Source organism: Schistocerca serialis, chromosome 11, assembly GCF_023864345.2.
Source record: "Schistocerca serialis cubense isolate TAMUIC-IGC-003099 chromosome 11, iqSchSeri2.2, whole genome shotgun sequence".
Taxonomy (NCBI): Eukaryota; Metazoa; Arthropoda; class Insecta; order Orthoptera; family Acrididae; genus Schistocerca; species Schistocerca serialis.
In genome coordinates, this window is record NC_064648.1 from 84,351,780 (window position 1) to 84,370,006 (window position 18,227).

General features: G+C 43.0%; 1 protein-coding gene across 4 annotated transcripts in view; it reads right to left on the bottom strand.

The window, feature by feature from the left end:
* LOC126426407 (tenascin-like) overlaps positions 1 to 18,227 on the bottom strand; it is a 562,410-nt gene that overhangs the window by 450,493 nt on the left and 93,690 nt on the right. For all 4 annotated transcript variants that reach the window (XM_050088324.1, XM_050088323.1, XM_050088325.1 and 1 more), the window contains exon 4: positions 4,424 to 4,498. In XM_050088324.1, coding sequence (XP_049944281.1) covers positions 4,424 to 4,498 — 75 coding nt within the window. The remainder of the gene's footprint in view (positions 1 to 4,423; positions 4,499 to 18,227) is intronic.

Here is an 18,227-nt window from a genome sequence, read left to right on the forward strand (position 1 = left end):
CTCTTTTTCCTCTCTATTTCAATCTAGTCAATGACTCGCTGACGTTTTCTTTTACTACCCGCCCCCCTCCATCCCTCTCCCCCCCCACACACACACACTTTACAGACTATAACTACGAGTATTTCCAGCCTACTCACACCAGTAATTTTGCGAAAGAGGAAAGCAGCTACATAAAAAAATTAAAAAAAACTCCTTTCCTCTCAGACCATCCAACTTAACTTCTTTAGTACTGTATCTATGTACTCTATGCACAGTGAGTAGCCTGTTTTGGATAAGGTTACACTGTAATAGATTCGTAATATATCAAGACACCTATACAAATAAGGAGATGCTGCACAAAACACGATAACAATGCTTCCATGAACCACAAAAGATAGCCTTAGCAATATTTGTGAGGTGTGTCAAAAATGGCTCTGAGCACTATGGGACTTAACATTTGTGGACATCAGTCGCCTAGAACTACTTAAACCTAACTAACCTAAGGACATCACACACATCCATGCCCGAGGCAGGATTCGAACCTGCGACCGTAGCGGTCACGCGGTTCCAGATTGAAGCGCCTAGAACGCCACGGCCACACCGGCCAGCGATGTATGATACTCTGCTGCTTAAGTCTTCCTCCTCCTTCACCACATGTTAATTTTCAAATAATGTGAACTCCTAAATATTGTTAGAAATTTGCTGCTAAGAAATAAACCTGTTCACTAGACATACTGACTGATTATTCACAGCAGACATTGCATATCCTTATTGTAAAGACTTTGCATGAATAGTTAAATGAGTAATTAGTGAAGTGTGAAAGCAGGTTGCATGAATAGTTAATGCTTAACTGGCAGGTGGTACATGTTTAAGCTGACAAATAAAGCTACGCTTACTATTGCTGGTAACATGGCGTGATGGATTGATATTCGAAGGTTTTCAGTGTTGTTGGCTACAAATTTTGTGAACATTTACTACCTTATGAGGAAGAGGCTACTGAGTACTTGGTTTCTTAGGTGTTTCTACCTCCTTTAACTGTGTAGAAGAACAGTTACGGTTTTGGAAATATTTTTTTTAGAATTCTGTTGCTGTGCGGACATTCTGTAAATAAACTTGCTTTGTTAATTCAGTTTTTCTTTCAGGTTTCTTTATTTCTATTGAAATACCATTCCCCAGACATGTTTCCATGCTTCAAATCACATCTATCATTACTTCTTAATGTCATTGTTTTCAATATCTCTTTCTACAATTCTTATTGATGTCATAAACCTTCATTTACTTGTGCCTAAATTCTTCTCTTTAGTAGTTACTGTGTTCCATATGAGGTGTTATTTACTGCTGCTTTCTTTACCTGTATATGTTTTGGTGTTGTCACAGATATATTTACTAAATAATTTCTCCCTTATTCCACATTCATGAAACATGCTAGCAGATCATGTACTTCTGCCACACTGGGGGTGAAACCCGTATCCTTGCCTTGAGCTGTGAGTACGCATCGTCAGTCGTGTCCACTTTATTTAGTTAATAACGGAAAAGGATCTGGGTTCTACGTCCCAGTCCGTCGTACAATTTAATCTACTGGGAAGTCGCAGAGCAGTGCACACTCCTCTGCAGAGTGAGAAAATCTTTCTGCTGTCGACATGTTTGGTTGCTGGCCCAAAAAGTTCATTGTTTCGCAATTTTGTACATAAATTTTCTTTTCACTTTACAAACACTGAATGACTGTTTAACAAAATGTAATCAATTTTCTTTTAGCATACCTCACTACCTTAAAAAGCCACTTTTTTAATCGTTTTCTTTTGGAATAACGCCTTGAGGACAGTCTCGTTCTTCTTATTCGCAAATTCCGTACTGACTGATGTTCACTTCTGTTCCCTTATCCAAAATTAGAATTTATTCTTTCACTTTAGGCACAATTTTGAATTGAAGTCCTTTGTTGTCATTTATTAGTCTCTGTAACTATTCGTTAAAATCGTCATTGTCTTCAAAATAATGTATTAAATGTATAAACAACCATCAGCTGTAGTAGAATGGAATGATGACATGAAAATTTGTGCCGGACCGGGACTCAAATCCAGGTTTCTCGCTAATCACCAGCAGTCGCCTTGCGATTCGGCCATCCGTGCACGACTCGCAGCGAGACCCGAACATCCGTATGCCGTTAAGCACGCCTCTGCAGCCTATACTCGTACAGCCATTACGTATGTTCCAGTACAGATGGGACATTGTACCCGAAAGTCACCTGCGCGGTGTCGGAGGATAAGTACTATAGTGCAGCGTCTGTGTCACTCTGAACATGATCGAAAGTTCCTTCTCACTTGCAGGTAGCCACCAATCTTTAGACTCATTTCTGAATGGCTCTGTCCCTGTCTCCTGTAGAATGGACAGTCAAGCAGAGAAACATTACTATACAGTGTGCTAATAAGAGAAATTTACATTTCACATGGTAAGCATAGAGCAAAGATTAGATTTTACTAGTAACAATTGCTGACCAAATTAGGAGATGAAGGGCTGTCTCTCCATAGCATCTCGAAGATGAAAAGACGTATATCAGTCATAAATAGCATTTGGAACTGTGAATTTTTCAGATGTAATTCAAGCATCATGATCACATTTGATTTTACTCATGCATATGCAAGGTTATCTTTCTACTTAATTTTGAAAATAACTAAACAAGTGACTCTTCCTCGATGTACAGCGTGTAAATAAAGTGATCCGGTGAAACAAATGGAGTAGGTGACATCAAGAAGTCAGTAAACACAGCATATCTGAGTAGATACGGTACACAAAGATACAGTCCCTGTAGTAATGGACTAATGTCATAGAGGAAAATATTACCCAGCTATGATATTATATGCTTATTGTACAACTGAAGTTCTTCAAACTCAGTACTGTGTGTAGATGTTCGTGAATTAGTAAGTACTCAATATGGATATCTGCAAAATGCATATGCTCAAACTCATTGCAGACCGGAAAGGTCTTTATTTCACATTATGTGGAAGCTTTTAGTTTTCATCCTACTGAGTTAAAAAAGTACTAATTTTGTTTGGAGTGCATTCCTTGAGGTTTCTTTAGGTACTCATTTTTTTCTCTTGGTAAGATTAGGTAGGATCTTCAGGTCCTCTCATTTGTCTGGTGAGATATTCTTTGTAAGTTAATATTTCATTATGATTAGTAAATGAGCGATTCTCAATAATAACACTAATAACAATAGTTATAGCTATTGCAATATTCACAAACATATAGTACATAGCATTATGTGACAATTACTTTCATAATAAATGCAACAATAGTAACAATTATGAATGCATGCTACTTCAGGGATGTCAGTCTAATTAACAGAATGATAGACAATTATCTCCACACGTTTTGTCACATGTCAATAATGAGATCCAACAGTAATATATTGCACCATTACAGTGGGAAACAATTTCTGGAGAACAGTACCATTCAGCTGGAAATACGACAGCTTTTCATCAACTATATACACCGGAAAAGTCTGTATTCTAATATACCATCCATGGTACTTGAAATGAAGGTTCTACATTGGTCACTGAAGGTTTGTATTTAAGATCCTACCTATCTGAAGCATTTTATTTAGTCTTTCGTACTGTTCGTCTTTATACAATGTGTCCCTCTTCAGGCAGATTCAGATTGACGGTTCTCCTGTCCATCCTCTACCCCAATCAGTTCCTCTTTCCTCCCTGATGGAAGAATCTGTGTTTACCATACATGCATGTGGTGTTAACTATTTTTATTTTACTGTTCACAGTACTGGGAGTTGCAGTCACATAAGCTAAGAACTGAGCTGCTCATCTGCTGCTCTGCGAATTTTAGTGGTCTTACTATATTTCTCTTATTTTATGTAAGATTGTGATGAGACTAAGATACAAAGGACCAAAAACGGTTTTATCAAACTAGATGATGAAGGACACTATTTAACTAGGTGACTTTGATGTTACAGAGGAAAACTTTAGTATAATTTTCTTTATAGCTTCTCAATGACAGGAAGCACAACATGTTACGTACTAATGGACAAGTGTGTGTGGTACTTGGTGTAACTAGTAGTTTTGTATAGAGCTAAACACCAACAGCAGTAATGTCATTGCCACCATTGTGTTTGTTCTTACCTTTTTTAGCATATGGGACTGCTTTACGTCTATCTATTGTTTCACAGTCCTATTTATGTGTCTTCTGTATTTCTATTCCATTGCACTTCTTATCAGGTGAGAACGCTAACATTTCCTTCCAGTTTGGAACGCTATTAAATCTAAAAATACGCCGCTTTTGAAATTAAACAAAATTCTTGTACTGTCGCTTCTTATCCTTACAACACGTGATCTGTATACAGCCATTGACATAAAATGCAAAAGCTACTGGGCTTTTAAAGATCCATGCAATGTGCCATGCTTAGCTGTGGATAATGGTGTGATGTTTAACTTACCATGGTCATGTGGCATTATTAATTCTCCAATATGTGCTGCCATTCTTGCCGCATGATCATCTTGCAGCGTTTCCCCTGAAATTAAAAAAAAAAAGTACCCTGAAATTTATCATAGAAGATATTTTCTTATTTAAAAAAATATCCATAAATTTTTGGTACCCAGAGCCACTAGGTACGCAGACATTTGAAAATGAAACGAATATTTGTTTTCAACATCTTAGCTTTCGTAATGTCTCAATCACTTTCTTGTATTTTGAAACTTCTGATGTAATTTTTTACTTCCAGTGTGTGCAAAACAGATGTGATTCTTACAGCTTCATCATCATAAAAACAGAAAATTATTTTCTTTCAATTTATTGTCAGTGTGTGTTTCATTAACAATGTATGACATTTGTGACTCCCGTTATATTTCTGGAAAAATATGGAAAATTTTTACTGATTTCGTCAGTTGGTAGAGCACTTGCCAGCGAAAGACAAAGGTCCCGAGTTTGAGTCTCGATCCGGCATACAGTTTTAATCTGCCAGGAAGTTCCATATCGGCGTCCACTCCACTGCACAGTGAAAACCTCATTGTGGATTCATCCCTCAGGCTGTGGCTAAGCCACGTCTTCGCAATATCCTTTCTTTCAGGAGTGCTAGTTCTGCAAGGTTCGCAAGAGAGCTTGATTTCCTGTGTTATTATCACTGGACTAACATTAATAATATGTGCATCTAATTCTGTTGTGGTTGTTCACTTTATGGAATTTCATTTAAGTAATGTATTTTACATATTTCGTGGTCTGGAATTGCAGATTTATGAAAGTAGTGTGCAGTGTTGAGTGGCAAATTCTATCTTTCCTGTGGCCAGCAAGTCACGGTCGGTAGCTTGTTCCACTGGTGCCATGTGAGGGCAGGCAAGCAGGCACATCATGGCCACAGCTGGGACCAATGGACAAGACAAAGTCAGTTGGTGTGGGCTCCATTGTGTTTGAATTATATTTATAGATCTGTACTGGGGTGCCAATTACTTTATGTTTCATAATGTTTCCATAAGGTGAGGTTCAACAGCCATAAAGTGTTTTACAAAATGCATTTTAAATACCAGCTGTCTACCGGTTTTGGTAATAACCACCCTCCAGAATGCCTATCAACATCAACATTAATGATTTAGGAATGTACAGTTCCTACACAAATTACAAAACTCAACAAATATATGGTTGCAAAATTCATTGTTGTACTTACTGCTTAATACAGATTACTTAAAAGTATCCCATACTCCACTGAAGCTGAACAATATCAAAATTATCCAGTGATATTGTACAAACACCTGACATAATTTGTCTTACAATACTGACAGTCATATCTCATGTCAAACAGACAGACGTCACAGGAAAAACAAGACAAACAATTACTGGAAGAATGCGTCAGGAGTCAAGTTATATCAGAGAAAGTACATTTGTACTGCATAGGTAACACAATAACAAACTTTTGCTGCAGTGGTAATGTGAAGGAACAGAACATCTTTACCGACATCGTTGACTGAGTGTAAAGAAAAAGAGAGGAATATTAATACTGGAATTTACACTAAAATCTGTCGCAAGATAAAAGCGGAACCACATATAAGTGAAACCAGAAATTATTACAACAACAAATGTGTACACCTGGTTCAGAACGCAAAAGAAATTATGTAATAAACGCAGTAATGTTAGTCTAAAGAGCAACAACTAATTTCCGATGGTACTTCACTTACTACATGCCTTTTTTTTTTACTTAACTGATATTTTTCAAAAGAGACTGTATCTAACGTATTAAATTAAAACAAACAGTGCTTTGCAATTGCGTATATCGTTTCAAGACGATCAGTTATATAGCTCTGTGTAACGTAATGACAAACTTCAAAATGTAATTTTTTCGTGACAGCGCTAAAATTACCTATACCTCATATTGTAAGTGCTATTCTTGAACAACAGATGACAGTCAGCAGGTGAGTAAATAAAGATCACGAAGAGGAGAGATGTAAGGAAAAACATAAATGCTTCATAGGATGATAGTAATCGATATACAACAAATAATTCCTATATTAACACATAGTAGTAGAAAAAAACTAATTTTCTACTCAGTGTGGTACAATTACAGTGCTAAAAACCACCTAGGCATCAGGTTACACATCATCATTATTAACTGTATTGGATATACAGAACAGTAACGATCATGGCATAACATTGACATCTACACTATTGAGAAAATTTAGAGAACTGGTATTTCAAGTTGACTGCCAAACTAGTCTAATGCTGCCAACATACATTGCGCATAAGAACCATGAAGTTGTGGATATTAAAACAATCCATGTCTAAAAACAAGCCAATCATTATACTTCTACCTATGTAAAGATAACAGAGTAAGGAGATGAACCCAGTCAGATTATATACCACAAATATTGGTCATAGGTATCATTACTGTATAATACAATAAGACTCTATATCAGTGTTAGTCTCGTGACCACAGATGAACGATAAACAAATAAAAGATAATTACACAAATACCAGATATAACGTATTTGGTGACAAACCGTATCACATCCAGGCCATGAACATTGCTCCTAGCACAACTTCCATATAAAGATACCACAAAGACCCACATTCCTTTATAAAACATAATTACAATGGGCGTACAATTTCATATAATCATAAGGTATCTTATCTACACTCCTGGAAATTGAAATAAGAACACCGTGAATTCATTATCCCAGGAAGGGGAAACTTTATTGACACATTCCTGGGGTCAGATACATCACATGATCACACTGACAGAACCACAGGCACATACACACAGGCAACAGAGCATGCACAATGTCGGCACTAGTACAGTGTATATCCACCTTTCGCAGCAATGCAGACTGCTATTCTCGCATGGAGACGATCGTAGAGATGCTGGATGTAGTCCTGTGGAACGGCTTGCCATGCCATTTCCACCTGGCGCCTCAGTTGGACCAGCGTTCGTGCTGGACGTGCAGACCGCGTGAGACGACGCTTCATCCAGTCCCAAACATGCTCAATGGGGGACAGATCCGGAGATCTTGCTGGCCAGGGTAGTTGACTTACACCTTCTAGAGCACGTTGGGTGGCACGGGATACATGCGGACGTGCATTGTCCTGTTGGAACAGCAAGTTCCCTTGCCGGTCTAGGAATGGTAGAACGATGGGTTCGATGACGGTTTGAATGTACCGTGCAGTATTCCGTGTCCCCTCGACGATCACCAGTGGTGTACGGCCAGTGTAGGAGATCGCTCCCCACACCATGATGCCGGGTGTTGGCCCTGTGTGCCTCGGTCGTATGCAGTCCTGATTGTGGCGCTCACCTGCACGGCGCCAAACACGCATACGACCATCATTGGCACCAAGGCAGAAGCGACTCTCATCGCTGAAGACGACACGTCTCCATTCGTCCCTCCATTCACGCCAATCGCGACACCACTGGAGGCGGGCTGCACGATGTTGGGGCGTGAGCGGAAGACGGCCTAACGGTGTGCGGGACCGTAGCCCAGCTTCAAGGAGACGGTTGCGAATGGTCCTCGCCGATACCCCAAGAGCAACAGTGTCCCTAATTTGCTGGGAAGTGGCGGTTCGGTCCCCTACGGCTCTGCGTAGGATCCTACGGTCTTGGCGTGCATCCGTGCGTCGCTGCGGTCCGGTCCCAGGTCGACGGGCACGTGCACCTTCCGCCGACCACTGGCGACAACATCGATGTACTGTGGAGACCTCACGCCCCACGTGTTGAGCAATTCGGCGGTACGTTCACCCGCTATACGCCCTCGCTCAAAGTCCGTCAACTGCACATACGGTTCACGTCCACGCTGTCGCGGCATGCTACCAGTGTTAAAGACTGCGATGGAGCTCCGTATGCCACGGCAAACTGGCTGACACTGACGGCGGCGGTGCACAAATGCTGCGCAGCTAGCGCCATTCGACGGCCAACACCGCGGTTCCTGGTGTGTCCGCTGTGCCGTGCGTGTGATCATTGCTTGTACAGCCCTCTCGCAGTGTCCGGAGCAAGTATGGTGGGTCTGACACACCGGTGTCAATGTGTTTTTTTTCCATTTCCAGGAGTGTATGTATAACTATAAGAGGACCATAACATGCAAAAAGGAGGTTTGAGATCAATAGGAGATATACACTACGTAATCAAAAGTATCCGGGCACCTGGCTGATAATTATAAGTTCGTGGTACCCTCCATCGGTAATGCGGGAATTCAGTATGGTGTTTGCCCACCCTTAGCCTTCATGACAGCTTGTACTCTCGCAGGCATACGTTCAATCAGGTGCTGGAAGGTTTCATGAGGAATGGAAGCCCATTCTTCACGGAGTGCTGCACTGAGGAGAGGTATCGACGTCGGTCGGTGAGGCCTGGCACGAAGTCGGCGTTCCAAAACATCCCAAAGGTGTGCTGTAGGATTCAGATCAGGACTATGTGCAGGCCAGTCCATTACAGGGATGGTATTGTCGTGTAACAACTCCGCCACAGGCCGCGCATTATGAGCAGGTGCTCGATCGTTTTGAAAGATGCAATCGCCATCCCCGAATTGCTCTTTAACAGTGGGAGGAGGCAAGAATGTGCTTAAAACATCAGTGTAGACCTGTGCTGTGATAGTGCCACGCAAACCAACAAGGGGTGCTGGCCCCCTCCACGAAAAACACGACCACACCATAACACTACCGACGCCGAATTTTACTGTCGGCGCTACACACGCTGGCAGATGACGTTCACCGGCCATACGCCATACCCACACCCTGCCATCGGATCGCCACATTGTGTACCGTGATTCGTCACTCCACATAACGTTTTTCCAGTGTTGCATATTTATTGTTTACGCTCGTCAACCCGAACGAGGAGTCGTTTGGCATTTATCAGCGTGATGGGTGGCTTATGAGCAGCCGCTCTACCATAAAATCCAAGTTTTCTCACCTCCCGCTATAACACCCCAACGACTCCCTTAAGGTCAACTAAGAGAGAATATCATAATATGAAGTAGGGAAGAGTTATATTGACAAATACGACATCTTTGCCGATAAGCTAACACCAAGAAGTTTTGATAACAACAACATTATACATCACTGAGAGTTTTTGTCATGAAAATAGGAGGAAGAAACCTCAGATTTAATTAATGGACAAATATCCAAGTGATAATTGCAATTAATATCTTGAAAGCTTAGTCCAAGGCGATGTTAGTCAGAGATAACTTTTATGTGGAAGAGAATTTTAAGCGCAAACGAAGAAATTCAGCCGGCCGCGGTGGTCTCGCGGTTCTAGGCGCGCAGTCCGGAACCGCGCGACTGCTACGGTCGCAGGTTAGAATCCTGCCTCGGGCATGGATGTGTGTGATGTCCTTAGGTTAGTTAGGTTTAAGTAGTTCTAAGTTCTAGGGGACAGATGACAACAGCTGTTAAGTCCCATAGTGCTCAGAGCCATTTGAACCATTTTTTTGAAGAAATTCAATGCGGTTACAATACTCTTTCGCAGAAGAAGTCGCTTGCTGGCTCTCATCCTGTAAGGACGTGCGAGAAGAATTTCTTGTCTTAGTTGTTGAGAGTACGAAACGCGACTAGATGGTTTTGCGTTCAGAAGTGTTTCTTGCGTGACGTGATTCACGAACTTCGGAAACTGATTTTCTAAGCAGAGACAGGAACTGATAGACGCTTTTAACCGTGTAAAACGGGTTAATAGAACTTTATTGACGAAACTAGTGAATATTGGAACTAAAAGAAGAGTGGATAGTATATCAAAGGACTACACTCGATTAGTGTCGAGTAGGACAAAATTACACGACTTCTTGAAGATTGTAATAGTCAAGAAACTTAATTTTAACAGAACTGACTTTACCAACCAACTGCGTGTGAGTGTGGTGCGAAAGTTATAAAGTATTTAGTGGACAAGGAACAATAAACTGTTCGTTCCAAGTGAAATATCAAGCGTGGACTACATTATTAAGTGATGTAATCGATGATGATTAACGAACGACTGTTCAGCAGGTACAATTTAATCTGAATATCAAAATACCTACTTCATTAATTGAAAAGAGAACTTTTTTTTGAACATTTTTTTAACACTACGGCGTAGGTTCACTGAGACGTGATCAAATAGTATCTGTGGATATCGCTTCATACAGGTTCAAGAACTCCATAGCAACGAGCCAACAACGTACGAGAAAACTGATAATCACAACGTTTCCTCGCAATTGGTGGTGTGTTCGATGCGGATGAGTACGATTTAACAACTACTGCATATCCGGGCAATGAATCATTCAAGCTTAAATCAGAAGAAGTGTCCATCGTACGAGTTCGCATTTGTGTCTCCCGTTCACCATCGGGGACCCACGTCATCGCGCACTGCGAGAGCTGTGGCAGTAGCAGCTCTACGGCGTCCATAGTATGAGCACGCGGTTGGAGTGCGGGGACGCCACAGCGCCTAACTGTCACAGTACTTGCAGTGGATGCTGATGCAGTTCGGAATTCCGTGCGATGGTCTGGAATGATGTCTACCTATTACGCATTACCACCCTCTTCAACTGTCGGTGGTCTCTAACAGTCAACAGATGAGGTCGACCAGTACGATTTTGTGCTGTACGTGTCCCTTCACGTTTCCACTTCACTATCACATAGGCAACAGTCGATCTAGGGATCTTTAGGAGTATGGAAATCTCACGTACAGACGTGGGGTACAAGGGAGACCCAATCACCTGACCACGTCCGAAGTCCTGTGGAGCGCCCCATTCTGCTCTCTCACGATGTCTAATGACTGCTGAGGTTGCTGATATGGAGTACCTGGCAGTAGATAACAGCACAATGAACCTAACATGAAAACCGTGTGTTTTTGGGGGTGTCCGGATACTTTTGATCACATAGTGTATCTCAGTTCAAGGTGTTACGCCGAAAGCAGGAGAAATGAAAACATTTTCTCTAAAAAGAGAGGAATTATACAAGCTACAAGTCTGTTAACCTAAGTGAATCCACAACAAATCTAAAAATATAAGTTCATTGATTACAAATATCACAGTACAATGAAGCATAAGCCAAATATAAAATCTATGTACACGATAACACCTCTTTGAAACCACAAGGCAAAGATTTTTGCTAAGATTTTTGAATTCTTGTGGTAGCTTCCTAAAAATGGATGCAGCAGTATACTGCACACCTTTCTACTCAAGAGTTAAGGAAGTCCGACCCAAATGCCGGTTGGATTTATGCCGAGTATTAACTGAGCGTAAGCTGCTTATGCTTGTGAATGGGCTGATATTGTTAACAAGGAACGACAGTAAAGAATATATATATATTCAAAATACCCAGACTAGTGAAAAGGGGTCGACAAGAGTTTTGCGAACTAACACCACTTATTGCCCGAACCGCCCATTTCTAAGCCAAAAATATTCTTTTAGAATGGGAAGAGTTACCCCAAAATATAATACCATATGACGTAACAGAATGAAAATAAGCAAAGTAGACTAATTTTCGTTTTAGACAATCACTTACTTCAGATAACGTTGGAATAGTAAAAATGGAAGCATTGAGTATCTGAACAAGATCCTGAACGTGGGCTTTCCGTGACAGTTTGGAATGTATCTGAAACGCCAGAAATTTGAACTGTTCAGTTTTGTTAATCATATCTCCATTCTGTGAAGTTAAAACGTCGGCTTTTGTTGAATTGTGTGTTAGAAACAGTAAAAACTGAATATTACAGTGATTTAGCGTTAGTTTATTTTCTACGAACCGTGAACTTATGTCACGAACTGCACTATTTGAAACCGAGCCAATGTTGCACACAACATCCTCTACTGCCAAGACAGTGTCATCAGCAAGCAGAAATATTTTAGAGTTACCTGTAATACTGAAGGGCATAACATTTATATAAACAAGGAACAGGAGCGGCCCCAAGTCTGATCCCTGGGCCCTCCACATATGACCTTACCCCACTCAGACCCTACAGCACAGCCATTCTCAACACTATTCTCTGCTGTTGAAGTAAGAGTTGAACCAATTGTGAACTACTCCCCAAATTCCGTAATGATCCAACTTCTAGAACAATATTTTGTGATCAACGCAATGAAACGCCTCAGTCAAATCAAAAGATACGCCCAGCGTTCGAAACCTCTTGTTTAATCCATGTAGTGTCTCAGAGAGAAAGGAGAATACAGCATTTTCAGTTGTTAAACGGCTTCTAAAGCCGAACTGTAGGGAGGCAGGAGTTTCGAGGGGGAAGACTGTACGATGTCGAATGGCGCGCTTTGCCTTCGCTGCTGTGAGACAGTCCTTCTTGGCATCTTGTGCTGACACAATGAGATGGAAGGTCAACAGGCATATGACTGCACCGCGTGTTGCTGCAGCCTAGGTGGGGCAGTGGTGGATGGCAGGAAGTCAGCTGGTGAAGATCCAGAAACAGAAAACCTGCTGCCAGCTGGTACGCCAGGCAGCTGTCTACAAGACATCACCAACGGTCAGCACAAGTGTGGCCGCCGTGTGGGCACAGACAGTCTGGCGAAGAGGTGGTGTGTTTCCCCAGTGCAGTGGACGGCTATTCCAGAGCATACGGGGAAAGGGGCTTCTGCATTTCAAAACGAGCATTACCTACATCTCCCTACCTACCTACAGCTGCGTCTTGATCATTAAATAATCCAGTATAGTGTATAGTCCAAAGAGCAACTGGTGCATTCAGTGTATTGATTCCCAAATAATATTACACGCTGGAAGTTGGTGGCTGTATGGCGATGTGCTATCGTCTATCCTATGGTACCCTGGTCACACGAATATGTTCTCTAAAGGCTACGGCCATTTTGAGTGTGTGAATTACATGTCGTGAGCTTGATTTTTTTTTTTTTTTTTTTTTTTTTTTGCAATGTATGAGATTTTGCATTACTTGCACTGTACGAGAAATTGATTTGGCCGATTTGCACACAAATGTAACCTAGATACTTTGCTCTGTGCGAGTAATTCATTGGCACTATGTCATCAAAAGTATCCGGACCCCCAAAAACACACGTTTTTCATATTAGGTGCATTGTGCTGCCACCTGCTGCCAGGTGCTACATATCAGCGAACTCAGTAGTCATTAGACGTTGCGAGAGAGCAGAATGGTGCGCTCTGCGGGTCATGGAATTCCAACGTCGTGAGATGATTGGTCGTCGCTTGTGTCATACGTCTGTACGTGAATTTTCCACACTCCTAAGCATCCCTAGGTCCACCGTTTCCGATCTGATAGTGAAGTGGAAACGTGAAGGGACACATATAACACAAAACGGTACAGACCGACCTTGTCTGTTGGCTGACAGAGACTGCCGACAGTTGAAGAGGGCGATAATGTGTAATAGGCAGACATCTATCCAGACCATCACACAGGAATTCCAAATTGCATCAGGATCCACTGCAAGTACTATGGCAGGCAGCAGCTGACAAAACTTGGATTTCACGGTCGAGCGGCAGCTCATAAGCCACACATAACGCCGGTAAATGCCAAACGACTGCTTACCTGGTGTAAGGAGCGTTAACATTGGACGATTTAACAGTGGAAATAGTTTGTGTGGAGTGACAAATCACGGTACGCAATGTGGGGGTCCGTTGGCAGGGTGTGGGTATGGCGAATGCTCGGTGAACGTCATATGCCAGCGTGTGTAGTGCCAACATTAATATTCGGATGCGGGGGTTATGGTGTTGTCGTGTTTTTCATGGATGGGGCTTGTACTTCTTGTTGTTTTTCGTGGCAATATCACAGCACAGGTCTACACTAATGTTTTAAGCACCTTCTCGCTTACCACTGTTGAAGAGAAATTCGGGGATGGTGACAGCATCTTTCAACACGATTGAGCACGCGTTCATCTTGCACGGGCTGTGGCGGAGTGGTTACACGACAATAACATCCCTGTCATGGACTGGCCTGCACAGAGTTCTAACCTGAACCCTATGGAACACCTTCGAGATGTTCTGCAACACCGACTTCGTGCCAGGCCTTACCCCCCGACATCGATACCTCTCCTCAGTGCAGCACTCCGTGAAGAATGGGCTGCCATTCCCCAAGAAATCTTCCAGTACGTATGCCTGCCAGAGTGGAAGCTGTCATCAAGGCTAAGGGTGGACCGACACCATACTGAATTCCAGCATTACTGATGGAGGGCGCCACGAACTTGTAAGTAATATTCAGCCAGGTGTCCGGTCACTTTTGATCACATAGTGTATATGATTTTTGTACATAGGACTGTATGGAAGTATATTCAGATCAATGTGTAACAATGTAAGTTATCCTAATTAGACTTTTGTGTCCTCTTAATGTCCTATGGATACTAGTACATTATTATTTTTCTTGTTTTTGGTTGTATGTTTTAATTATTACTGTTGCTACCAAATTCTGTGAGCTAAGGTAAGTGACTTTAATTGTCTTTGTTGAACTGTGTTTCGTTGTATTGAAGGAATTTTGGTTGTTCTTGTCTGACTGCTTCTGGAACTACACTCCTGGAAATGGAAAAAAGAACACATTGACACCGGTGTGTCAGACCCACCATACTTGCTCCGGACACTGCGAGAGGGCTGTACAAGCAATGATCACACGCACGGCACAGCGGACACACCAGGAACCGCGGTGTTGGCCGTCGAATGGCGCTAGCTGCGCAGCATTTGTGCACCGCCGCCGTCAGTGTCAGCCAGTTTGCCGTGGCATACGGAGCTCCATCGAAGTCTTTAACACTGGTAGCATGCCGCGACAGCGTGGACGTGAACTGTATGTGCAGTTGACGGACTTTGAGCGAGGGCGTATAGTGGGCATGCGGGAGGCCGGGTGGACGTACCGCCGAATTGCTCAACACGTGGGGCGTGAGGTCTCCACAGTACATCGATGTTGTCGCCAGTGGGCGGCGGAAGGTGCACGTGCACGTCGACCTGGGACCGGACCGCAGCGACGCACGGATGCACGCCAAGACCGTAGGATCCTACGCAGTGCCGTAGGGGACAGCACCGCCACTTCCCAGCAAATTAGGGACACTGTTGCTCCTGGGGTATCGGCGAGGACCATTCGCAACCGTCTCCATGAAGCTGGGCTACGGTCCCGCACACCGTTAGGCCGTCTTCCGCTCACGCCCCAACATCGTGCAGCCCGCCTCCAGTGGTGTCGCGACAGGCGTGAATGGAGGGACGAATGGAGACGTGTCGTCTTCAGCCATGAGAGTCGCTTCTGCCTTGGTGCCAATGATGGTCGTATGCGTGTTTGGCGCCGTGCAGGTGAGCGCCACAATCAGGACTGCACACGACCGAGGCACACAGGGCCAACACCCGGCATCATGGTGTGGGGAGCGATCTCCTACACTGGCCGTACACCACTGGTGATCGTCGAGGGGACACTGAATAGTGCACGGTACATCCAAACCGTCATCGAACCCATCATTCTACCATTCCTAGACCGGCAAGGGAACTTGCTGTTCCAACAGGACAATGCACGTCCGCATGTATCCCGTGCCACCCAACGTGCTCTAGAAGGTGTAAGTCAACTACCCTGGCCAGCAAGATCTCTGGATCTGTCCCCCATTGAGCATGTTTGGGACTGGATGAAGCGTCGTATCACGCGGTCTGCACGTCCAGCACGAACGCTGGTCCAACTGAGGCGCCAGGTGGAAATGGCATGGCAAGCCGTTCCACAGGACTACATCCAGCATCTCTACGATCGTCTCCATGGGAGAATAGCAGCCTGCATTGCTGCGAAAGGTGGATATACACTATACTAGTGCCGACATTGTGCATGCTCTGTTGCCTGTGTCTATGTGCCTGTGGTTCTGTCAGTGTGATCATGTGATGTATCTGACCCCAGGAATGTGTCAATAAAGTTTCCCCTTCCTGGGACAATGAATTCACGGTGTTTTTATTTCAGTTTCCAGGAGTGTATATTGCGTGGCAACTAATCTATGTTTGCTTCGTACTATTCCGCAGTAAAGAAGACTTTATTTTTATAAATTAGCCCACATCAGCACAGCCTCCAGCCCAAACCCTTCTCTATCCAAATCACATGCTACACTCGAAAGTTACACTTACAACTGTAGCTGGAAAAGTAATAGCAAAGGAAATCAGTCACGTGTGTGAATGATAAAACCTGGTTTGAGGACGAAAACGGAAAGCGTTATGCGTTCTTGAAGATGTCCAAATAAGCTGTGTTTACATTAAGTCTAACGAAATGGTTCAAATGGCTCTGAGCACTATTGGACTTAACATATGAAGTAATCAGTACCTTAGAAGTTAGAACTACTCAAACCTAACTAATCTATCACACACATCCATGCCCGAGTCAGGATTAGAATCTACGACCGTAGCAGCAGTGCGGTTCCGGACTGAAGCGCCTAGAACCACTCGGTCACAGCGGCCGGCCACATGAAGTCTAATTTCAGGAAAGCTGATACAGATTTTCACGCACTTGTTCTCCAAGCACGACAGTACTGTCTTGCTTCCTTCGCAAAGACTTTGAAAATGACAACAGTCTATCGAGTGATAAATTTGTTACACAGTATATGATGGTTCTAAAGTTCTTTACAAAATCAGATGGTCATGGAATCATAAGATGCACTGTGGATGTAAATAACGAGAAGCAGACAGACTCCTCAGTCAAGAGATTATAAATGAAGACTGTGGTAGTTACAGCATCACAGAAAACATCTCCTGACACTGTGATCTCTTCTGACTGAGTAGTAAACGTAGGACTTTTTCCAGATAATATTTAAAAATTTATACTTTTCTTACTTATTTAAATAATATTTATTGATAATGCACGAATTTTCATCTTACGAATCTGCATCTACATAAATACTCCGCAGCTCCCGTAACGTGCGAGGCGGAAGCTACCTGAAACACTACTTGTCATGTTCCCTCCTGTTTCACTCTCAAACAGAGCGACGGAAAAACGACTGTCTCTATGGCTCCGTATGAACCCTAATTTCTCGTGTGTTATCTTCCTGGTCGTTACTCGCAAAGTATGTTGGCTGCAGTAGAATGGTTCCGCAGCGGTTCTACGAGATACAGTCTGGAACCGCGCGACCGCTACGCTCGCAGGTTCTAATCCTGGCTTGGGCATGGATATGTAACGTCCTTTGGTTGCTTAGGTTGAAGTAGTTGTAAGTTCTAGGGTACTGATGACCTCAGCAGTTAAATCCGATAGTGCTCAGAGTCATTTGAACCATTTGAATAGTACGGCAGTCAGCTTCAAATACCGACTCTCTAAAGTTTCTTAATAGGGTTTCCCGAAAACAACGCCGCTTTCCCTCCAGCGATTCACATTTGAGTTTCTGAAGCATCTCCGTAACACTTACGTTTTGTTCAGACCTACCGGCAACGAATCTAGCAGCCCTCTTCTGAATTACATCGATGTGGTTCCACCAGTCCGAGCTGGTATGGATCCCGAACACTCGAGCAGTACTCAAGAATAGGTCGCAGAAGCGTCCCATACGCGGTCTCCTTTACAGGTGAACCACTCCTTCCTAAAAGTCATCCAATACACCGAAGTCGACCATCCACCTTCCCTACCACACTTCTCACATGATTGCTCCATTTCATATCACTTTGAAACGTTAGGCCCAAACATTTAAATAACTTGACTGTGTCAAGTAGGACACTAGTAATACTGTAAGTGAACATTACGGGCTTTTTCTTCCTATTTACCCACATTAACTTAAGTTTTCCACATTTAGAGCAAGCTGCCATTCATCATACCAACTAGAAATTTTCTCTAAGTTGTATCTTCCTAAAGTCATTCAACTTCGCACCTTCCCGTAGACCACGGCAGCATTAGCAAACATCTGCAGATTGCTGCCCAC